Below are 25,477 nucleotides of genomic sequence, written 5' to 3'. Positions count from 1 at the left end.
CTGGCAGATTCCAGTCTCCAAATCCAGAGAAAGGGGCGGACAGAGAAGTATTTATTTCTTCTCTCTACAGACCCCAAACAGCAACTGAGCTGGGTTTCTCTGTGCGAGCCTTGCCCTACCCAGTCATATGACCTTACTTGTCAATCAACCTAATCAAGCCCCACTCTGAAAAACCCCAGAGAAAAACACAAAAATAACAATCCTGCATTATTCCAGATTGAAACAGACATTTTAGCAATTAAGATCAATTATGCTCCTGCAGTAACAACAGGGGCCGTTGGGTACAGACAAAGTGGCATCGATAATAAACCAGATTGCTAAAACGAATCCTACACAAGAAACATGGCACAAATACATTTCATAAAGGCACAGTATCATCACAGTGGGTCAATTAGGATCCATCGGCTCTTTCAGTGAAGAAAATGAATCATGCAGTTCCAATGAGCAGTGTTTTCAGTACTTTGTGTATGCAAATAAAGTTGCAAGCAAGTTGTTCATATCAGTTTTGCTCAGTACAATAAGATGTAAAACCTTAAAAATGCTCCGGAGCTTTGTTCATCCAGCAAAGCCAGGGACCAAAACCTATGATGACTTGACAAAGATCCTTGAAGAGCATTACTCTGCAAAACCATTGATCATCGCAGAACGATTCAGGTTCCACCAAAGTAATCAAGTGAAAGTTGAAAGCATTGCTCCGTTTGTGGCAACATAGAAACTAGAAGCAGAAGTAGGCCATTCAACCCTTTGAGCCTGCTCTGCCATTTACTTTGATCATTATGGCTGATAATCAAATTCAATATCCTGATACCCCCTTCCCCCCCCTATCCCTTGATCCATTTAGCCCCAAGAGCTGTATTTAATTTCTTCTTAAAATTACACAACGTTTTGGCCTCAACTACTTTCTATGGTAGTGAACTCCATACATTCACCACCCTCTGAGTGAAGAAATTTCTCCTCGCCTCAGTTCGAAAAGATTTACCCCTTATCCTCAAACTATGACCCCGAGTTCTGGACTACTACTTCCCCTACTACTGGGAACATTTTTTCTGAATCTACCCTGTCTAACCCTCTCAGAATTTTGTAAGTTTCTAAGTTTGTAAGATCTCCTCTCACTCTTCCAAACTCCAGTGATTATAATCATAACCGACTTAGTCTCTCCTCATATGACAGATCTGCCATCCCAGGAATCAGCCTAGTAAACCTTCGCTGTAAACCCCACTAGTCACTGTACTCCCTCTATAGCAAGGACATTCTTCCTCAGATAAAGACACCATACTCCACATATGGCCTCATCAACGCCCTATACAATTGCAGCAAAACATCCCTATTCCTATAGTCAAATCCTGTCATTATGAAGGCAACATACCATTTGCCTTCTTTATTGCCTGCTGTCCTGCATGCTTACTTTCAGTGACTGATGCACGAGGACACCAAGGTCTTGCTAAGTATCCACATCTCTCAATTTACATCCATTCAAGTAATAATCTGTCTTCCTATTACTACTATCAAAGTGGATAGCCTCACACTCATCCACATTATACTGCATCTGCCATGCATAAGACCACATATTCAGCCTGTCCAAATCACACTGTAGTATCTCTGCACCCTCCTCAGAGCTCACCCTCCCACCCAACTTCGTATCATCTGCAAATTTGGAGATAATATTTGGAGAGTTTAAATTTGGAGAGTTCCCTCTTCCAAATCATTAATATACAACGTGAATAGTTGGGGACCTAGCACAGATCCCTGCAGAACCCCACTAGTCACTGACTGCCAATCAGAAAAAGACCCATTCATGTCAACTCTTTGCCTCCTATCTGCTAACCAGCTTTCTATCCATCTCAAGACATTACCTGCAATCATGTGATTTAACTTTATATAGTAGTCTGTTATGTGAGACCTTGTCAAAACCCTTCTGAAAGTCTAAATAAACCACATCCACTGGTTCTCCTTGGTCAATTCTACAAGTTACATCCTCAAAGAATTCCAATAGATTCGTCAAGCACGATTTCCCCTTTGTAAATCCATGCTGACTTTGTCTGATTATACCACTGCCTTCCAAATGCTGAGTTATGAAATCCTTGATAATAGACTCTAGCAACTTCCCCAGTACCAATGTTAGGCTCACTGGTCTAAAGTTGCCTGTTTTCTTTCGACTTTTTTGAATAACGGGTTTACATTAGCTATCCTCCAATCTGTAGGAACCAGTGCAAAGTCCTAAGAATTTGGGAAAATAGCCACCAATGGATCTACTATTTCCAGGGCCACTTCTTTAAGTACTCTGGGATGAAGATTATGGGGACCTGGAGATTTATCCACCTTCAGTCCCATCAATTTCCCCAGAACCATTTCTCTACCAAAGCTGATTTCCTTTAGCTCCTCACTAAAACTTGTTTCTCTTAGAACTTCTGGTACATAATTCATGTCTTCCTTTGTGAAGACTGAAACAACCTTAAAAAGAGTGGCACAACGTTATGAGTTTGGTGAGTCATTAGAAGATACTCTTCGAGATCGTCAAGTTTGTGACCTCCAAAATGAAGCTATCCAAAGAAGATTGCTTACTGAACTTGCTTTGACTTTAAAGAGAGCAGTAGAAACTATGTTTTTGATGGAACTGGCTGTTAAAGAGGCTTCCCAATATGGTGCAGGAATGAAGATCCACATGTTGGGAACTGCTCATAAGCAATCAGAATAGCAACAAGCATGTAACAGATGTGCCAGAAAGGGCCATTTAGCAAGTAAATGCTGGAACAAGGATAGTCGATGCAAGAATTGTGGCAAAATGATCACATTGCAAAATCTTGTTGGACTAGACTAGCTACCCTGAGAAGAATATTCAGAAGAAAAATCTGGTACCTTCAAGAAAAAGGGCAAGTTGCATATCTACAACATGGAAAAAAAGAATTATGACTGTGAAGAAGAGAACGCCCAGAAATATGATGAAGTGCTCCAACTGAATGTCTTATCCATATAGAAATAATAGCAAATTGGATTATTATTTAAATGGAAAAAAATTACAACATGCTGCTGTGCAAAGGGACCTGGGGGTCCTTGTGCATGAGTCGCAAAAACTCAGTCTGCAAGTACAACAGGTGATCAAGAAGGCAAATGGGATGTTGGCATTAATCGCGAGTGGGATAGAATATAAAAGCAGAGAAGTCTTGCTGCATCTGTACAAGGCATTGGTGAGGCCGCAGCTGGAATACTGTGTGCAGTTTTGGTCCCCTTACTTGCGAAAGGCCTTGGAGGGAGTGCAGAGAAGGTTCACCAGGTTGATACCGGAGATGAGGGGTGGAGATTATGAGGAGAGATTGAGCAGATTAGGTTTGTACTCGTTGGAGTTTAGAAGGCTGAGGGGTGATCTTATAGAGGCCTATAAGATAATGAAGGGGCTGGATAGGGTAGAAGTGGAGAGATTCTTTCCACTTAGAAAGGAAACCAGAACTAGAGGGCACAGCCTCAAAATAAAGGGGGGTCAGTTTAGGACAGAGTTGAGGAGGAACTTCTTCTCTCAGAGGGTGGTGAATCTCTGGAATTCTCTGCCCACTGAAGTGGTGGAGGCTACCTCGTTGAATATGTTTAAGTCACGGATAGATGGATTTCTGATCGGTAGGGGAATTAAGGGTTATGGGGATCAGGCGGGTAAGTGGAACTGATTCACTTCAGATCAGCCATGATCTTATTGAATGGCGGGGCAGGCTCAAGGGGCTAGATGGCCTACTCCTGCTCCTATTTCTTATGTTCTTATCACATAGATTCTGGGTGATTCTGAAGTGAAGTGGACAAACTATCAGGATGGAGGTTGATACTGGTGCTGCTGCACCATGGCTGATCAGACTCTTCAAGCCTTTTATGCCCACTCTCTCCATAACCCTTTATGTTGTTGTTGTTCCGAAATCTATCAATCTCTGCTTTAAACATACACAATGCCTGAGCTTCCACAGCCCTCTGGGATAGAGAATTCTAAAGATACACAACCCTCTGTGTAAAGAAATTTCTCTTCATCTCAGTCCTAAGTGGCATTCCCTTATTTTGAAATTGTTACCCTTGATTCTAGCCTCTCCAACCAATCTTACCTGCATCTACCTTGTCTATTCCTTTAAGCATTTATAGGTTTCAATGAAATCACCTCTCATTCTTTGAAACTCTTGAAAATAGAACATAGAACATAGAACATTACAGCGCAGTACAGGCCCTTCGGCCCTCGATGTTGCACCAACCAGTGAAACCAATCTAAAGCCCTAATCTAAATAGAGGGCCAGTTTGCTCAATCTTTTCATAAGACAGTCCTGCCAATCCCAGAACATGTCTGGTGAACTTTTGTTGCACTCTCTTTATGGTAATAATGTCCTTTCTGAGATAAGAGGAACAAAACTGCACACAGTACTCCAGATGCAGTCTAACCAAGCTCCCATACAATTAAAGCAAGACCTCACTACTCCTGTATTAAAGGTTAACATTCCATTAGCCTACCTTTCTGCACCTGCTTGCTAGCCTTCAAGGACTTATGGACAAGGACACCCAGGTCCCGTTATACATCTACACTTTCTAAGTTCTTACCATTTAGGAAATACTCTACACACCTGTTCTTTCTACCAAAGCTGATTACCTCACATTTTTCCACATTATATTCCATCTACCAAGTTCTTGCCCGTGCCTTCTTAGCGCAGTAGGCAGCGCGTCAGTCTCATAATCTGAAGGCCAAGTTCTTGCCCACTCACCAAGTCTGTCCAAATCTTCCTGTAGCCACTTTCAGTCTTCCTCACAACCCACATTCCTGCCTAGCTCTGTATCATCTGTTGACTTAGAAATATTACATTTTGTCCCCACATCCAAATCATTGATATATACTGTGAGCAGCTGGGGCCCCAAGTACTGATCCTTGTGGTACTCCACTAGCCACAGTCTGCCAACACGAGAATAACCAGTTTATTCCTAACCTCTGATTTTTGCCTGAAGGCCAATCCTCAATGCACGACATGACAGTATGTTATCACCTATCCCATGTGCACCTAGTGATGCTGTTGGTACTGGAGAATTATTGGCGGGCAACTCTCTGAGGTGTAACTTCAACAGGTTGACGACAAGGCAACCGTCCTTCTGCGGGGTTGGCTCCATCCTGACCTTTAACCGGGGAGGGGAATTTTATCCCGTTTCTTTAGCTTTGATTATGTTCCAAATTTCTGTAAAGCACCTTAGTGCCTGAGACCCTATAATCGTATCATCCTTGCTGCCCCTTCTGGACTCACTGCTTAATTTTACTGTAAACTCTACTCGAAAGTCGTGCCATTTCCTTTGCTGCTTTTGAATTTATCCTTTCCTGAATCATCGCACCTCATCCCCCATTTTATAAAGTTAATGCTTTGTCTTCTTGCTGAGACTGCTGAATTTTTTTCAGCCTCTTATCGACAGTTCTAATAGTAATTTATCGCAAAAGGTTTGCAGACTACTTCAGTATTTGGAAGCTGTAGCAATGTGAAAAATAATTGGATTTACTCACTCAAGGTTAACCTTAATCATTGATTTCCTGGTACAGTAGTCAGATCCAATCTTTTTGCTTCTGAGGCTCATCTACCTTGTTAGAATTCTAAAGACCCCCTGTAATACATCAGTTTTTTAAATCAATATCAAAATACCAAATCTTCCCCATGCTTATATGGGGCTGCTTTCTTGGTACTTGATTAGGAAATCTTCCACCAGGGAATTTTCACAGGAGGTGCACAGTGAATGCAGTCCATTCTTGCATTGATCAATTGACAAGTTTTAAAAAGTTTATTTGTATTTGCAATGATGGGGGTGCAGTCTATTTCAGTGGGGATCTGATCTACCTCACTGCGTTATGGGGGTCACCACCTCTCTGTTTATGTGGGGTGCAACCTATTTCATTCCTCAGATGAGGATGCATGCTATCTCACAGTTTATAAGGGGGTGCAATCTTTCTCAGTTTAAGTGGGGATCCAATCTGCACCTTTCTTAATCATGAGGGTCTATCTTACTCTGTTAATATGGGAGTGCAGTCTATCTTACTGTTCATATGGGGTGGAATCTACCACTATATGAGATCAATCTGTTTCACTTGAGGTGCATTCTGTTCCAATCAGTTATGGGGCGTTCCCTCCCTTTTACGTGGGGTGCAATCTGTAATTTGGCTCTCTGCGATTATGCACTTGGCGACATGTCACTCAACGTTGGGTGTCCCCCAACCCTGCTTGGGGTGCAACTTTCTGTGTGGCGTCGTTTGCAGTGGAGGAGGCTCGCAAATGTTTTGCATGTTCTGCCTTTCTCCCTCCCCCTTCCTGTGTCCAGAGCGCTACGTACTGAGCACGTCTCATAGCAGGAAGGACGAGGCGCAACCAACGATTGGGCTTAGTCTGAGCGGAGCCGGAGCCCTGTGCAGAACTTCGCGTCTCCCATTGCAGTCCCAGAACCTCCTCCCACCGAACAAGATACCATGGCCACCCCACTGACAGACTTTGAAAGGAGGAAGCAAATAAGCGTGAGGGGGATCGCCGAGCTCGGGGACGTGGTGGAGTTGAAGAAAAGCTTCAACAGGCATCTGCATTTCACACTGGTCAAGGACAGAAATGTCGCCACCCCTCGGGATTACTACTTCGCCCTGGCTCACACCATCCGCGACCACCTGGTTGGACGGTGGATCCGCACCCAACAGCATTACTACGAGAAAGATCCTAAGGTGGGTAATGGACTATACTCCACCAACCAAACCTAGTCACGTCCCAGCTCGGACGGGAATCATTACATCTTCCGCTTATCAGCCGTTGATTGATACTGCTTGCACAACATTGCATTGGAAATTTACCCCTCCATTGCAATTGAAGTGTGCAAGAGTGAGAGAGAGGAACTTTTATATAATGGCTATGCAAACATATCTTGGGAATTTATGGTCAGACCAGTTTTAAAACGGTTGAATATTAATCTAAAAAAGCGCCCCCTCAAGCATTTGAATGTTTTTTCACATTCCACATAACATGTTCTGTGGTTTATTTGTTTTACATCCTCATCCTGTACTACAAAAGAAAATGACATAATATGGAGAATTGTGAAAATCGAGGAATATCTGCTAAAAATATTTACAGGAAGCTTTCGATTTTCTTGTCTAAACAAGTACTAGTCCAGTCAGATGCAGCCCTTAAATACTGTGAAATTGTCTTAGGTTCGTAGTTTGAAGTTAATTATATTGGGACTTGCATAGATTTGACCTGAATTTGTCCTGTGTGGTTTTGGTTTAGTTTGGTTATACCGTAAATCTTTAAGGGAATGCCGCATAGTATATACGCGCTTAGAAAAGTACTCTACTTGATTTATCCTGAATCACTCTGATTAGAATCATTAGAAGTGATACAGCTTAGAGGCCATTCTGGCTCTCTGCAAGAGCAGATCAGCTAGCCCCACTCTCCAGCGCTTTCCCTGTAGTTCTGGATTTTCTTTTCTCTTCAGGTGCTTATCCAATTTCTTTGGAAAGCCACAATTGAATCTACTTTCACCAGACTCTGCAGTAGTGCATTTTAAATCCTAACCACTCGCTGTGTAAAAATGTTTTTCCTCGTGTTGCCTGGTTCTTTTGCTGTTCACTTTTTATATTGGTGTCCTCTGGTTCTCGACCCTTCAGTAAGAGTTTTAACAACACCAGGTTAAAGTCCAACAGGTTTATTTGGTAGCAAATACCATTAACTTTCGGAGCGCTGCTCCTTCGTCAGATGGAGTGGAAATGTGCTCTCAAACAGGGCACAGAGACACACAAATCAAGTTACAGAATACTGATTAGAATGCAAATCCCTACAACCAGCCAGATCTTAAAGATACAGACAATGTGGGTGGAGGGAGCATTAAGCACAGGTTAAAGAGATGTGTATTGTCTCCAGCCAGGACAGCCTGCAAGTCCAGGAGGCAAGGTGTGGGGGTTACTGATGTGTCAACCCTTCTGCCAGTGGAAGCAATTTCTTCCTATCTATCATTCATGATTTTGAACATTTCTATCAAATTGCCTCGCAACTTTCTATTGAAGGAAAACAGCCTTGTTTTCTCCAATCTGTCCAATTAACTGAAGTTTCTTACATCTCTAGAACCATCTCTCAAGTCTGTTTTTGCACTCGAGCCTTCACATCCTCAAAGGTATGGTGCCTAGAATTGCACACAATATTGCAGCTGAGGTCAAAACTATATTTTATAAATGTTCATTAGAGAAAATGATGGAAACACTCCGCAGATCTGGTAGCATCTGTGGAGTGAAAAACAAGAATTAACGTTTCGGGTCATGGTCTTTCACTAGAACTGGAAAAGTTAGAAATTTAATAACTTTTTAAGGACATGAAATGGAGAAAGGTGGAAGAAGAACAAAAGAGAAGGTCTGGGATTAGACAGAAGATGGGAGACATTAAATGCGCAAGATTTGGTGCGAATAGTCAGTGAATGTTAATGGGACAAGTAAAGAAACAAAAAATGGGCCCAGAGAAGGTGTACATGGCAGAATACTGAATAGCTACTGTCCAAAAACAAAAATGAGAAAAACAAGATAAAGACCAGAATCTGCAGAGAAAAAGAAACAAAATGGTGAGGTAGAGATTATAGTCTGAAATTGTTGAGCTCAATGCGGCTAGAGGGCTACAAAGTACCAAATTAAAAGATGTGGTGCTGTTTTCGAGCCTGTGTTCAGCTTCATTGGAACTCTGCGCTAGGGTGTGGACAAAGATGTCACGTAAGGCCAAAGTGAGAATTAAAATGGGAAGTCACTGGAAGTTCGAGATCCGGCTCATGGACTGAGCAGAGGTATTCCACAAAACGTTGACTTAATATGCATTTGGTCTCAACATAGAGGAAATTACATTGTGAGCAGTGAATACGGTGTACTAAATTGAAAAGAGTACATGTGAGTCACTCATTCATCTGGAAGGGATGTTTGGGTCTTGGATGTTGAGGAGCATGGAGGTAAAAGCATAGGTGTTGCATCTCCTGCACTTTGAAGTTAGTAGGATCCAAACCAGTTGAAGTCAAAACCAAGAACTTTACTGAGAGTTTATTGACTTTGTTCAGTCTCACAGCTCTCCTCTTCCACCAATGTACCAGTATGCCGTATTTAAACTATTTTTAGTGTACCACTAAAACAAACAAATGAACTAATAATCAGATTAACTAATTAACAGCTGCTTAAAGGGTAAAATCCCATATTTATATTCCCTTTTGAAATCCCCTATTTGTATATGCTAAAATATGTAATTAAATAACGCCCTTCACATGTGTATCCTAATAGCATAATTAGCATATCATTAACATTAGATGGAATGGTGGCATGGGAAGAGATGGGGTTTTGGGGTTAGCAGAGTGTTATGGAGTGAACGGTCTCAACGGAATTCTCAAAGGTGAGAGGAAATTGTTTGGTAACATAGAAATTAGAAGCAGGAGTAGGCCCTTTGAGCCTGCTCTGCCATTCATTTTGATCATGGCTGATCATTGAACTCAAGATCATGGCTGATCATTGAACTCCATATCATGATTTTATTTCCCCCCTTCCTCCCCATATCATTTGATCCCTTCAGCCCCGAGAGCTATATTTAATTTCTTATTGAAATTGGACAATGTTTTGGCCTCAACTACTTTCTGTGTAGTGAATTCCGCACATTTCACCACCCTCTGGGTGAAGAAATTTCTCCTCGCCTCAGTTCAAAAAGGTTTACCCCTTATTCTCAAACCATGACCCTTAGTTCTGGACTCTTACTGGATCAGGCAGAAATAGCAGAGGATGATCAATTGAATACGGAGGCTGGTGGGGTGAAATGTGAAGACAAGGGGAATCCTATCATGGTTCTAGGAGAAAGGGTGAGAGCAGACGTGTGGGAAATGGGTCAGATACATTTGAGAGCCCTTTGAACCATGATTGGGGAATGGGGAATCCACAGTTAAGGAAATGATACATCAGAGGCGCTGGTATGGAAGGTCAGATCATCAGAATAGATGCAATGGAAAAACTGGGAGACTGGAATGGAATCCTTACAGGGGACAGGGTGTGGGCATATGTAGTCAAGATAGCTGTGGGAGTCCTGTTTGTGCATATGGAGAAGAATGTTGAATTGGAATTGTATTGGTTGGGGGACGATGAGGTTGAAGACTGTTGAGGGATGGTCTCTTGAGATAAGTCACCGACAGTCCTGGTAATACAAACTTGGTGTTCTACGGTGGGGTCATGGTCTGGAGTGTGTAGTGTAAGGTGTAGGAGGAAGTGTCTGAGAGTTGATGTTTGTCTTCTGCTAGGTGGAGGTCAGTATGCCAGACAACAACACCACCCTTGTCAGCAGGTTGATAATGAAGGTGTTGGTGTAAAAGCTAAATACCGTGAATGCTGGACATTTGAACAAAACCCTGGAAAAACAGCCTCTGTGGGGAGAGAAATATAATTAATGTTTCGAGACCAATAAGGCTCTTTTTTTTGTGGGAAGAATTCACTACATTAGTTTCATGCTCATGTTTCCGTCTTTGACCTGCTGCAGTGTTCTAGTAAAGCCCAATGCAAGCATGAGGAACGGCACTTCATCTTCTGATTAGGTGCTTTTACAGCCTTTGGACTCAACATTGAGTTCAACAACTTCAGACCGTGAAATCTGTTCCCCATTTTGTTTTGCTTTTGCCACGTGCCAATGTGTATCTTGTTTTTCATATTTTGCTTTCAGAGAGCTGTCCTTTGTTCTACCATTGACAAATACTTTGTTTCTTTACAACCATTACATTCCTTTTGCCTTCTGTTCCATGAATCTTTTCATTTAATCTCTTCTGCCCTCTAACACCTATCCCCTGACCTTCCTTCTTCCCCTGTCTGACACTCCAACCCCACCCTTTTCTCAACAACATAAAATCATCACATTTCTATCTCTCATCAGTTTTGGACTAGGTCATTTTGTATTTGAAACATTAACTCTGTTTCTCTGCATAGATGCTGCCAGACCTGCTGACTTTTCCTGGCACTTTCTGTTTTGCTGTGCATGTTGGCTTTTCTTCATTAATTCACACTTGTCCAAGTGGTTGTTAATTTTGTCCAAGATTATTGTTTGTAATAGTTTTCCCACGACTGAGGTTAAACTGTTTGGCCTGTAGCTGCTGGGTTTATCCTTGTACCCTTTTTGGACAAAGGTGTAACATTTGCAATTCTCCAGTCCTCTGTCATCACCTCTGCATCTAAGGAACATTGTGAAGAAGGGAGTCAGTCAGTTTAGCTCAGTTGGCTGGATGATTGGTTAATGATGCAGAGTGATGCCAACATGTGGGTACAATTCCCGTACCGGCTGAGGTTATTCATGAAGGCCCACCTTCTCAACCTTGCCCCTCGCCTGAGGTGTGGTGATCTTCAGGTTAAATCACCACTGCCAGTCAGCTCTTCTCCCTCAAAGGGGAGAACAGTCTATGGTCACCTGGGACTATGGCAACTTTACCTACTTATAACTGGACATCAGAATGCATGAAATATCTGGGGTAAGCGCTCAGATTCTTTCTCCCTTCCATGTGATGAAATATCTATCTGTATGCAGTCTGCAAGTTCTCCATAATAATAAAGTGGCTTTCAGACCATTGATTGAGATAATGCCATCCAGATTGGATTAGTGTAGCAGCATTATCAAAGTGTTGCAGAAAATAAATACTCAATTAATTTATCTTCCCCTTGAGGTTTTTTAAAATAAAAGAGAGAACTTGCATTAATGTAACATCTTTCATGACTTTTTGGTTGTAAAACACTCGAGACATGCCAATTTATTTTTGAGGAGTAGTCACTGTTGTAGTATAGGACAATATGTTCACGGGAAGGACCCACAAACAACAATGAATTAAATCGGGACACTAAGAGAACTCCCCTGCTCTTTAAATGTCGGATCCTTTATGTTCACCTGAGATGGTAGATGGGGCCTCCGTTTGGATGGCACCTATCATTTCAGCATTTCCTCAATACAGCATTGGGAGTGCTAGGCTAGATGTTGTGCTCAAGTCTCTGGAGTGAGGTTGAACCCTTGACACAGAAGGGTTACCCCTGAACTGACTCTGCGTTTGATACTAAATTATTATTGCAACTGTTGCTGAATCATTGTGGAGTGGAAGAACAAAACTAATTGCCTTAAATGGTCTTAAACTAAATTTTCTGGCCTCAAAACTAACCACATGTGAGATTCAACCTGGGCAAGTTACAGAGACTAGAAATGCTTATGTGCAGGGGAGAACCTGGTGTCCAGACAGATTTAATTATTTAAGTAGTCTGCTGTATTCGCGTTTCTTATCCTTGAACTAATTAACAAAAGTCTCGTGTCTCTGAATGTTTGTTTGGATTATTGTATAATGTGCATGTACTGTTAGATAAACTCCACCTTTGCACTAATTGACCAGTATCTTCGTGTAAACATTCTAAAATGCTGAACCCTATGTCCTGGCACTTAATTCAAGTTTTGCAAGCTACAGAATATAGAACTTTAATTATTTTCATTCTGAAACAATTCTAATGTTTTGTGGTCACCAGTTTAATGTGCCAGGTTAACTTAATGACTAAGTATGCTTTCTCAAAAATATGATTTAACCTTTTTTAAATATAAAATTCAAAACTTCTCTAACAATGTGCAGTGTAATTATTACTGAAATTTAGGAACTCAATTTAACCAAGTTATTAAAATAAGATGCTTGGGAATTGAAGTTGGATTTGAGTTGAAAGGGACTGAACTGGATCACTTTCAGTTAACAGAAAAGCTAGGACTTGACTTCATTCGGCTTGTCTGTGGTGATTTAATTCCAATGTGTCGGTGTATTGCTGCAGTTGAACTTGGCAACTCTGGGTGCATTATAGAGAAGAATCCGTTTCTGGAAAGAAAGACTTGTATTTGCATCACAACTTTCATTACCTCGGGGCACCCCAAATTGCAGCACAGATAATTAAGTGCTTTTGCAGTTTGGTTAATGCAGTCCTACAAACAGCAGTTTCTGTGGTATTGGTTGATGCCAAGTATTTGTCAAGGCACGTAAGTAAACTCCCCTGCTCTTCAAATAGTTCCGTGGGATCTTTTATGCCCACCTGATGGGGCAGCCTCTGCTAAATGTCTCATCTGAAAGTTGGCATCTTCTCAAAAGTGCACCTGAGTGGCAGCCTGAATTTTGTGCTCAAGCCTTTAAGGTGGAAATTTGAACTCCTGACCTTCCCAGAATTAAGGGTGAGAGTACTATCACTGAGCTGTGATTGTTGCAACACTCAATTAAATTTTAAAAAATTCTTTGGGCTGATATTAAAGCAACATTCATCAGTAGTTTTCATAAGTGTCTTGAGAAAAATGACACGTTCAAGAAGGAACTAATTGGTGCAGCCAGCCTGTTACTTGCAACTTTGAGAACTGAAACTTGTTCCTTGCAAGTTCTGCTCAGTGTGTCCTCTTCTGCTTCACACAGGTGATGGATTTATTTTTGCAGTTGTGACATTAAGGTATGCAATGTTACTGAGTCAAGCTGGCAAATGTTTTATAGGATACAATGTGGCATGGTTTTGGCATTTGAAAAGTTTCATTCAAATGAGAGTGACCGGAAGTTCAAAGCAACACACAAAGGAACAAACATGACAGATAATAGGAGTAGGCCGTTCAGACCGTTGAGTCTGTTTCATCATTTGATTAGATCATGGTTAATCTGTATCTTAACTCCAATTATTTATCTTGATTCTGTAATCCTATTTTGCCTCACAAAAATTTAACAATCTTTGTCTTGAAATTTCCAATTGACCTTGCCTCATGAACTCTTTGAAGGAGAGTTCCATCTTTCCACTACCCTGGCATCTGGCCTAGTTCTAATTTTAAAGTTGTACTCTGTTCTGGACTGCCTCACCGGAGAAAATAGTTCCTATTGAATTGTTTAGTGTTGTTGGACACCTCTATTAGACCACACCTTAATCTTCTATATCTAAGGCATTTGGGATCTAGGTTTAATCTAACCTAATTTAAAGGACAGTAACTCTGAAAGTGCAATACTGCCTTGAAATGTCGCCCGAATTGTGTGTTTGTATGTGTGGAGTAGGACTTGAACATGCTATCTTCTGATTTGAGCGAGAGTGATACCACTGAGCCTTTGTGGGATATTTTAGCTTACCAGCAGTAATGTGAGAAGGGTGTAATTCTGTATTTTAAAACACCACCTAATATTTAAGATTTATTGGGCCATTTCTTTCAAAAGATTGTGCTTTAAGTCACTTAGAAACATAGAAAAACCTTACTAAGAAAATCTTACTAAGTTCCATGTACTTATCTAAAAGTCCCTATCGAATCCACTTCCTCCACTGTTACTGGCGTTCCATTCCACACACTCACCACCCTCAGTGAAAAACCTAACCCTGCCTGACATCTCCTCTGTACCTACTCCCCAGACCTTAAACCTGTGTCCTCTTGTGGCAATCATTTCAGCCCTGGAAAAAAGCCTCTGACTATCCACTCGATCAATACCTCTATCAGGTCACCCCTCATCCTTCATCTCTCCAAGAAGAAAAGGCCGAGCTCACTCAACCTACCCTCATAAGGCATGCTCCCCAACCCAGGCAACATCCTTGTAAATCTCCTCTGCACCCTTTCTATGGCTTCCACATCCTTCCTGTAATGAGGCGACCAGAATTGAGCACAGTACTCCCAAGTGGGGTCTGACCAGGGTCTTGTATAGTTGCAACATTATCTCACGACTCCTAAACTCAATTCCTCAATTGATGAAGGCCAGTACACCATACGCCGCCTTAACCACAGCCTCAACCTGCACAGGTGCTTTGAGCGTCCTATGAACTCGGACCCCAAGATCCTTCTGATCTTCCATTCTGCCAAGAGTCCTACCATTAATATAATATTCTGCCATCCTATTTGACCTGCCAAAATGAACCACCTCACACTTATCTGGGTTGAACTCCATCTGCCACTTCTCCGCCCAGTCTTGCATCCTATCAATGTCTCGCTGCAACTTCTGACATCCCTCCACACTATCCACAACACCTCCAACCTTTGTGTCATCAGCAAACTTACCAACCCATCCCTCCACTTCCTCATCCAGGTCATTTATAAAAATGACAAAGAGCAAGGGTCCCAGAACAGATCCCTGGGGAACACCACTGGTGACCGACCTCCATGCAGAATATGACCCATCTATAACCACTCTTTGCCTTCTGTGGGCAAACCAGTTCTGGATCCACAAAGCAATGTCCCCTTGGATCCCATGCCCCTTCACTTTCTCAGTAAGCCTTGCATGGGGCACCTTATCAGATGCCTTGCTGAAGTCCATATATACTACATCTACTGCTCATCCTTCATCAATGTGTTTAGTCACATCCTCAAAAAATTCAATCAGGCTTGTAAGGCATGATCTGCCTTTGACAAAGCCATGCTGACTATTCTTAATCATATTATACCTCTCCAAATGTTCATTAATCCTGCCTCTCAGGATATTCATCAACTTACCAACTATTGAGGTTAGACTCACTGGTCGATAATTTCCAGGGCTATCTCTACTCCCTTTCTTGAATAAAGGAACAACATCTGCAATCCTCCGGAACCTCTCCCGTCTCCATTGATGATGCAAAGATCATCGCCAGAGGCTCAGCAATCTCCTCCCTCGCCTCCCACAGTAGCCTGGGGTACATCTCATCCGGTCCCGGCGACTTATCTAACTTGATGTTTTTCAAAAGCTCCAACACGTCCTCTTTCTTAATATCTACATGCTCAAGCTTTTCAGTCTGCTGCAAGTCTGCACTACAACCATCAAAATCCTTTTCCATAGTGAATACTGAAGTAAAGTATTTATTAAGTACCTCTGCTATTTCTTCCGGTTCCATACAAACTTTCCCACCGTCACACTTGATAGGTCCTATTCTTTCACGTCTTATCCTCTTGGCTCTTCACATTCTTGTAGAATGCCTTGGGGTTTTCCTTAATCCTGCCTGCCATGGCCTTCTCATGACCCCTTCTGACTCTCCTAATTTCCTTTTTAAGATCCTTCCTATTAGCCGTATACTCTTCAAGATCTCTAACATTACCTAGCTCCCTGAACCTTTTGTAAGCTTTTCTTTTCTTCTTGACTAGATTCATTACAGCCTTTGTACACCATGGTTCCTGTAACCTACCATAACTTCCCTGTCTCATTGGAACGTTGCTATGCAGAACTCCAGACAAATATTCCCTGAAACTTTGCCACGTTTCTTCCGTGCATTTCCGTGAGAAAACCTCTTTCCAATTTAAGCCTCCAATTTCTTGCCTGATAGCCTCATAATTCCCCTTACTCCAATTAAACACTTTTCTAACTTGTTTGATCCTATCTCTCTCCAATGCCATTGTAAAGGAGATAGAATTATGATCACTATCTCCAAAATGCTCTCCCACTGAGAGATCTGACACCTGCCCAGGTTCATTTCCCAATACCAAATCAAGTACAGTCTCTCCTCTTGTAGGTTTATCCACATACTGTCAAGAAACCCTCCTGAACACACCTAACAAACTCCTCCCCATCTATACCCCTTACTCAAGGGAGATTCAAATCTATATTTGGGAAATTAAAATCTCCCATCACGATAACTCTGTTATTATTATCCCTGTTACTATTGGGCGGCCTATACAAAACACCCAGTCAAGTTATTGACCCTTTCCTGTTCCTAACCTCCACCCACAGACACTCCGTAGACAATCCTTCCGTGGTGTCCATCTTTTCTGCAGCTGTGACACTCCCCCACCTCTTTTGCCTCCCTCCCTGTCCCTTCTGAAACATCTGAAACCCGGCACTTGAAGTAACCAGTCCTGTCTCTGAGTCATCCAAGTCTCTGTAATGGCCACCACATCATATTTCCAAGTAGTGACCCACACTCTAAGCTCATCCACTTTGTTCACAACACTCACTTGATGGGATACCCGAGACACTGCATATTCCTTCAGAGCTAGTCAGTTCTTCGTTTTGACCACTGATAACAGAATAACTTGCAACACCTTTTGTTTGAATAAAGGGGTGGATAAATTGCATTTGTTTAATTGGAAATAACTTGCATTTTATACTGCTTTCACAATGCCCTAAAGCATTTTATCATCTATGAAATGGCTTTGTAGTGTAGTGACTATACTAATGTTTTTCATTGACTGTAAAGCACTTTGCACTAGTATATAAATGCAAGTTCCTTCTTCCTTTCTGCTTTGAGACTCATTCAAACATAGTTCTGCTTTAAAATAATAAAGCAGCTGAATTTTTCAGCTCTGCAGTCAGCAATAAATAGTGTTAGTCACAACAACCCCAACTACAATGGCATATTGACTGCCTTGTCATGCCAGTTGACCCAAATATTACACTGCCTGCACCATAGTACAGTTGGTGTAGGCAGGAGTGAGAAGGCCATTTTTTTTCTTAAACTTTGTGAACAAAGGAAGAATAGGGTGCTCTGTGCCTGAGTGCACATTCTCCTCCCTCTCTCTCTCTCTTTCTCCCCCCCCGCCCACCCACCCCCAACATGCACAAAATATCACCACACCTTCCAAAGCCCACTCATACCACATTCCACAGATAGCAGGAATAGACCATTTGGCCCTTGAGCTTGTTCCACCATTCAAAAGAGGTCATATCAGAGCTGTGGCCTAACTCCGTTTATATACTTCGCCCCATATCCCTTACTACTTTGGGTTAAAAAGCTCCCCAATTTAAAATTGGCAATTGATATGCTATCAATTGCTGTTTGTGTAAAAGTCTCAAACTCCAACTACCCTCGTGTGTAGAGGTGTTTCCAAATCTCTCTCCTGGCAAACCATGTTTTTTAAAGCTCTGCTTCCTAGTTGTAAACTTTCCAAATAGAGAAAATAGGGTTGAAACCCAATCAGTTCACCTTTCATAGAGTTAAAACTTTGATCATAAAACCCCATAACCATCTAAATTCAGGGAAATACAATCCTGGGGCAAGATTTTCCATGGTGTGTATTGTAACAGTGGAAGGACTTGCCAATGGCTAACAGCAGATCTTCTGGTCCTACCATTCAGTGGGGCACCCCACGCTGCCAGGAAACCCGCGGTAGGGGTTTACAATTGTGGGACCAGAAGATCCTGCTGGCAGGACTGGTTGGAAAATCTTGATCCTAGTTTGTGTAATCACTTATTGTAATTTTGCCATATTCTGGTAAACCTACACTGCGCTTCCTCCAATATCTACACATACTTCCTTAGATGTGATACCCAGAACTGTTCCCAGTTCTCCAGGTGTGTTTTTACCATGGCTTTGCATTGCTGAGGCATTATATCTAGCCCATCGTGTTCTACTCTTCTCGATGTAGAGACTAGCATTTCCATTTGCCTTTTGATTGTTTTCTGAGTCTTTCCATGACATTTTTATTATCCAATTCCAAACCACTTTGCACCTCAACTATTTCCAGGTTTATACCATTTAAAAATTACTCTATCTGTTTTGGGTTCAAAGCTGATGACCTCACATTTCCTACATTGAAATCCATTTGCCACAGTTTTGGCCATTCACCTAATCTTGTCATTTTACTGCTTACGATGTCACTGGCAAATTTGGATATATGGCCTTCTATCCCATAATCTAAATTAATAAATATGGGACCCAGATCGTTAGCAGAATAGTATAACATAGAAAAGCAATCCGGTCAGAAGGAATACAGTGGTAGTAAGTTTCAAGGTTGTAAGACCAGGCTGGAGGGTCTCTAATGCCAGGAGTATTAAAGGTAAAATGGATGAGTTAAGGGCGAGGATTGGCACGTATAATTATGATATTGTAGCCATCATAGAGACAAGTCAGGGGCAGAATTGGCAGCTCAATGTCCTGGGATATAGAATCTTTAGGCGAGGAGGAGGCATTGCATTATTAGTTAAGGAGGCAGTTACTGCAGTAAGGAGAGATATCTTGGAAGGGGCATCAAATGAAGCTTTGTGGGTAGAGCTTAGGAATAAGAAAAGGAAAGCTACGTTGCTAGGCGTTTACTATAGACCCCCAGATAGTTAGCGGGAAATTGAAGAGCAAATATGTGCACAATTCAGAGGGATGTAAAAATAAGAGGGTAGTTATACTAGGTGATTTCAACTTTTCCAGCATTAATTGGGATAGCTATCATGTTAAGGACTTAGATGGAGTAGAGTTCTTAAAAAGTATGCAGGAAAATGTCTTGGGTCAATATGTAGACAATCCAACAAGGGAAGGAGCTGTGCTGAATCGAATTCTGGGGAATGAAGCTGGACAGGTGGTTGATGTGTTGGTGGGAGAGCATTTTGGTGATAGCGACCACAACATGGTTCAATTCAAATTTGTTCTGCACAAAGAAACTGACAAGTTGTGGAAAAAAGTTTTGGATTGGGGGAGAGTAGATTTTAACACAATTAGGCAGGATCTGGTCAAGATAAACTGGAATGAGTTACTTTTGAAGAAATCTACAGAAGAGCAGGGGGGTGGTGTTCAAAGATGAAATGGGGGAGGGTCACACCCAACATGTTCCCTCTAGGGTAATAAGAAGCTGAAACAAACCCAGAGAACCATGGATGACTAGAGACATTCAGTTTACAATGAGAAGTTAAAAGCCTCTCTTTTCCAAGTGTATAAGGAGAGTAAGTCTGCAGAGGCATCAGTGGAGTACAGAAAGTACAGGATGGAGCTTAAAAATCAATTGGGAGAGCAAAGAGGGGATATGAGAAAGCTCTGGCTGGTAAAAGTAGGGAAAATCCTAAGATATTCTATAAGTATATCAATGGGAAGAGGACAACCAGGGAAAGAGTAGGGTCCATTAGGGATCGAGGGGGAAATCTGTGGGTGGAGGCAGAGGACATTGGTCAGGTGTTAAATGAATATTTCACATCTGTCTTCACCCATGAGAATGAGGAGGTAGTTATGGAACTTGGGGGGAGAGAGACTGAGGCTCTAGAGAAAATTATCATAGGGAGTGACAAGGTATTGATGAGCTTAAAAGTGGACAAATCTCCAGGTTTGGATGAATTGTGTCCGAGGCTGTTGTGGGAGGAAATTGCAAGGGCTCCGACCTAAATTTTTTATTCCTCCCTGGCCACCGGGGAGGTGGCCAGGGAGTTTGTGTCTTTATATGCTCTGTTTGTGAACAGAATTCCCACTCACCTGAAGAAGGGGCTTGCAGCTCTGAAAGCTTGTGTGGCTTTTGCTACCAAATAAACCTGTTGGACTTTAACCTGGTGTTGTTAAACTTCTTACTGTGTTTGCCCCAGTCCAACGCCGGCATCTCCACATCATCACCGGGGAGGTGCCAGAGGACTGGAGAACAGCTAATGTGGTCCCACTATTTAAGAGAGGTTGTAGAGACAAGCCAGGGAAATACATACCAGCGAGTCTCACGTCTGTGGTTGGGAAACTGCAGAAAATTCTGAAGAGAATCTATCTCCATTTGGAGAGGCAAGGTTTGATCAGGGATAGTCAGCATGGTTTTGTCGGAGGGAGGTCATGCCTAACAAATTTGATTGAATTTTTTGAGCATGTAACCAAGTGTGTGGATGAGGGTAGTGAGGTTGATGTAGTTTACATGGATTTCAGCAAAGCCTTTGACAAAGTCCTACATGGGAGACTTATTAACAATGCTAAAGCACATGTGATACAGGGTGATCTGAAAAGGTGGATTCATAATTGGTTTAGTGGTAGGAGACAGAGGGTGGTGGCAGACGGCTGCTTTAGTGACTGGAGGCCAGTGACCAGTGGCGCACTACAGGGATCCATGTTGGGGCCCCCTATTGTTCGTCATTTTATATAAATGACAGATGACTATGTGAGGGGGTGGGATCAGTAAGTTTGCTGATGACACAAAGATTGGCCGGGTGGTTAACAGTGAGGCTGAGTGTCTTGGGTTACAGGAAGATATAGATGAAATGGTCAAATGGGTGGATAAACGGCACATGGAATTTAACCCTGAAAAGTGTGAGGTGATGCACTTTGGAAGGAGTAATTTGACAAGGAAGTATATTATGAAAGGTCTGACACTGGGAAGTTCCGAAGAACAAAGGGACCTCGACGTGTTTGTCCTTGGATCTCTGAAGGCGGAAAGGCAGGTAAAAAAGGCATATGGCACACACTCCTTTATCAATCGGAGTATAGATTACAAAAGCAGAGAGGTCATGATGGAGTTGTATAGAATTTTGGTGAGACCACAGCTGGAGTATTGTGTGCTGTTCTGGTTGCCACATTATAGGAAAGACATGAACGCACTGGAAGGGGTGCAGAGGAGATTCACCAGGATGCTGCCTGGGATGGAACATTTAAGTTCTGAAGAGTGTTTGGGTAAACTTGGGTTGTTTTCATTGGAGCAGACAAGACTGAGGGGCGACCTGATTGAGGTGTTCAAGATTGAGGGGCATGGACAGGGTGGGTAGGGAGCAGCTGTTCCCCTTAGTTGAAGGGTCAGTTAAGAGGGGATATGAGTTAAAAGTGAGGGGTGGGAGGTTTAGGGGGGATTTGAGGAAAAACCTTTTTACTGAGGGTGGTGATGGTTTGGAATGCACTGCCCGGGAGGGTGTTGGAGGCGGGATGCCTCACATCCTTTAAAAAGTACCTGGATGAGTACTTGGCACACCATAACATTCAAGGCTATGGGCCAAGTGCTGGCAAGTGGGATTAGATGGGCAGGTCAGGGCTTTTCATGCACTGGTGCAGACTCAATGAGCCGAAGGGCCTCTCCTGCACTGTAGTATTCTGTGATATGGTGATACTATTTTCTTTGACATGTTTTAATTTTTTGCCAGATGGAAAGATATGTTTAGTTTGTCCCTTTCTTGCTCCAATACTAAGAGTAGAAAATGACTAGGAATAGTCAGTTGGATGTATTGGGCATTGAGGAGGTGTTGAGATGGATTGTAAGAGACATCTAAAAGAAGGAAAGAGGTTAGTGAGGGAATTAAGGTTAGGGCCGCGACAGCTGAAGGGATGGTTGCCACTGGTGGAGTGATTAAAATAAGGGATGCACGTGAGTCTTCGGAGGAATGTTGATTTCTCAACGATTTATAGGACTGGAAGCGATTCCAGAAATTGGGACGAAGCAGGACCACGAAGGAATTTGAAAACCAGGATGAGAATTTTAAAATCAAGACATTGCTCAACACTTGTAGTTTAGTGAGCATGGATGATTGTTGAATGGGACTTGGTGTGAGTTAGGATGCAGGCAGCAGAATTCTGTACAAGTTTAAGTTTGTGAAGGATGAAAAATGGGAAACTGGCCAGGAGTGCGTTGCAATAATGTCTAGAGATGGATGAAGGTTTCAGCAGCAGATTAGTTGAGACGGGCAGAGTCGGTGATGCTACAGAACTGGGAATAAGCTGTCCTAATAATGGAATGTGGTTGGAAACTTATGTCAGATCAAATGCAATGCCGAGTTTGAACAGTCTGATTCAGTGTCAGGCAGTTGCCAGCAGAGGAATGGAGTTTGTAATAGAGACCAAAAGCATTGGCTTTGGTTTTCCCAATAGTAGTTGGAGGAAATTTCTGCTTATCCAGGAATGGATAATTGATGAGTACCCTGACAATTTGAGATGGTGATGTTGAGAGACATAGTCGTGAGGTAGAGCTTACAAATGGAATTTTAAGTTGTTGTCAGAAGATATCACCAAGGGACAACATATAAGAAATAAGATGGGGGACAGTTAGACAATGAAGAAAAGGCATCAGAAGAGGATAATGTGGTCAACAATGTAAAAGGCTGCAGATTGGTCAAGAAGGGTATGGTTGGATAGTTCACCAGTCATGGAGCATGTCCTTTTTGATAAAAGCTGTTTGGATACTTAATTAAAAAGCAATCATGTGACCTAACTAAAGAGAATGTTTTTGGTCTAAAAATAGGTAAGAACACCAAGATGGTTGACAGCCTAACAAGGGATATGATCAACTGACCTCTTAGGAACTTAGTTTAAATGATAGCAATGGGTTTTTATTTTCTGCATATAGGAAACATAATTTGATCTGGGCAAGCTGTTCACTCATGAAACAACTGAGAAAAATACACCTGACCATTCACACAGGACTCCTTGATATGGCTGGAGTCCATAGAGGAAAGCCTCCCAGCGACATGCCAGAGGCACATCCTGCAACACTGGATCCACTGTTCTGAGGGCAACAGCATGCCACCCTAAGGAAAGGTTCTCCCTCTGTTGTGATGGTCTGACAGCTTACAAGTCTTCAGTGGCCACCTCCATCCTGAGTAGTCTTTATGGCCTCCTATCTACAAGGGCCACACACAACATTTCCCAATGGGGCTACCAGATGTCCAGAATCTCAGTTTCTCCTATTGGCCTCCTGGTTGTGGAGGCTGCCTGCTGTCTTTAATTGGATGGGGCACCTGGAGATGGCCTCTTAATTGGCCACCTGCTCAAATCTCCTTCATGGTCCCTCCATGAGGTTCTCCAGGTTCCTGCCCTAGGACTCTGCCAGGTTTTGGGATCAGGACCCTGCAATTGAAATTCAGCCCATGTTTTGCAGAGTATTAACGCAGGTCTCTGGATTACAGAAACATTACCACTATGTTAGTATATCCCATACTGTTTAAGTAGTCTAGGAGTCCAATGTCATTGTCATTTTAATTTTTGAAAGCCAGTAAATATTTCCGAAACTGATTTCACCAAGCCATAATTCTACCACAGATATTTAAAACTTTAATCTGCATCAACAAAATTGGCATGTGGACAGTGAGGAAGGTTATCTCCAATTGCAGCAGGACCTTGATCAATTGGGCCAGTGGACTGATGAATGGCAGATGGAGTTTAATTTAGACAAATGCGAGGTAATGCATTTTGGTAGATTGAACCAGGGCAGGACTTACTCAGTTAATGGTAGGGCATTGGAGAGTGTTACAGAACAAAGAGATCTAGGGGTACATGTTCATAGCTCCTTGAAAGTGGAGTCACAGGTGGACAGAGTGGTGAAGAAGGCATTTGGCATGCTTGGTTTCATTGGTCAGAATAATGAATACAGGAGTTGGGACGTCTTGTTGAAGTTGTACAAGACATTGGTAAGGCCACACTTGGAATACTGTGTGCAATTCTGGTCACCCTGTTATAGAAAGGATATTAAACTAGAAAGAGTGCAGAAAAGATTTACTAGGATGCTACCGGGACTTGATGGATTGAGTTATAAGGAAAGACTGAATAGACTGGGACTTTTTTCTCTGGAGCGTAGGAGGCTGAGGGGTGACCTTAGAGGTCTATAAAATAATGAGGGGCATAGACAAGGTAGATAGTCAATATCTTTTCCCAAAGGTAGGGGAGTCTAAAACTAGAGGGCATAGGTTTAAGGGGAGAGGTACAAAAGTGTCCAGAGGGGCAATTTTTTTCACAGGGTGGTGAGTGTCTGGAACAAGCTGTCAGAGGTGGTAGTAGAGGCGGGTACAATTTTATCTTTTAAAAAGCATTTAGATAGTTACTTGGGTATGATGGGTATAGAGGGATATGGGCCAAATGTGGGCAATTGGGATTAGTTTAGGGGTTTCAAAAAAAAAAATAAGGGCGGCATGAACAAGTTGGACCGAAGGGCCTGTTTCCATGCTGTAAACCTCTGACTCTGATTATCTTGCTGTTATCTCACTGCTGTTCTTGGGGCTTTCTCATGCACAAACTAACTGCCACATGTGACAAACACTTCTAAAGTTCTTCATTCAATGTAAAGTGTACAGAACCTTAGTTAGGCCTCATTTGGAATATTGTGTACAATTCTGATCGCCACACTACCAGAAGGATGTGGATGCTTTGGAGAGGGTACAGAAGAGGATGTTGCCTGGTCTGGAGGGTATTAGATATTAGGAGAGGTTGGATAAATCCGGTTTCTTCTCACTGGAACAACGGCGATTGAGGGGCGACCAGATGGGAGTCTACAAGATTGAGTGGCATGGACAGAGTGGATAGTCAGATGCTCTTTTCTAGGGTAGAAAAGTGAAATTCTAAAGTGCGTGGGGGAGAAGTTTAGAGGAGTTGTGAGAGGCAAGTTTTTTTTACACAAGAGGGTGGTGAATGTCTGGAACGCAGTGCCAGGGGAGGGGGTGGGAGCAGGTACGATAGCGGCATTTAAGGGGCATCTAGATGAATACATGAATAGGATGGGAATGGAAGGATATGGACTCTAAGTGCATACGATTTTAGTTTAGGCAGACATCGTGATCGGCACCAGCTTGGAGGGCCCGAGGGCCTGTTCCTGTACTGTACGGTTCTTCTTTTGTTTTGAGGTGCCCTGAGGTCACAAAGGTGCAATATAAATGTAACTTTTCTTCATTGCTATAGTAAATTCTTTTTTCCCTCCTGTGTTTTTGCAGCGTATCTACTACCTGTCTCTGGAGTTCTACATGGGCCGAACCTTGCAGAACACTATGGTGAACCTGGGGCTGGAGAATGCCAGTGATGAGGCCATGTATCAGGTATGGTGTCTGACAGCAGTGCCATTGGCTGGATCGTAGTATTCTGTTACCTAGTCTGGACTGCAGCATAATATTACCTCGTTCATATTCAGCAGTTTGA

At 42.4% G+C, this 25,477-nt stretch overlaps 1 protein-coding gene across 1 annotated transcript in view; it reads left to right on the top strand.

Annotated features, from left to right (window-relative positions):
* Positions 1–6,211: 6,211 nt before the first annotated feature.
* The window catches only part of pygb (phosphorylase, glycogen; brain), a 91,645-nt gene continuing 72,379 nt past the window's right edge, over positions 6,212–25,477 (top strand). The window contains exons 1-2 of the mRNA XM_078230211.1: positions 6,212–6,694; positions 25,276–25,377. Coding sequence (XP_078086337.1) covers positions 6,452–6,694; positions 25,276–25,377 — 345 coding nt within the window. The 5' untranslated portion in view covers positions 6,212–6,451. The remainder of the gene's footprint in view (positions 6,695–25,275; positions 25,378–25,477) is intronic.

This window comes from Mustelus asterias, chromosome 15 (genome assembly GCF_964213995.1).
Source record: "Mustelus asterias chromosome 15, sMusAst1.hap1.1, whole genome shotgun sequence".
NCBI lineage: Eukaryota > Metazoa > Chordata > Chondrichthyes > Carcharhiniformes > Triakidae > Mustelus > Mustelus asterias.
This window is presented reverse-complemented; position numbering and strand designations above follow the sequence as displayed.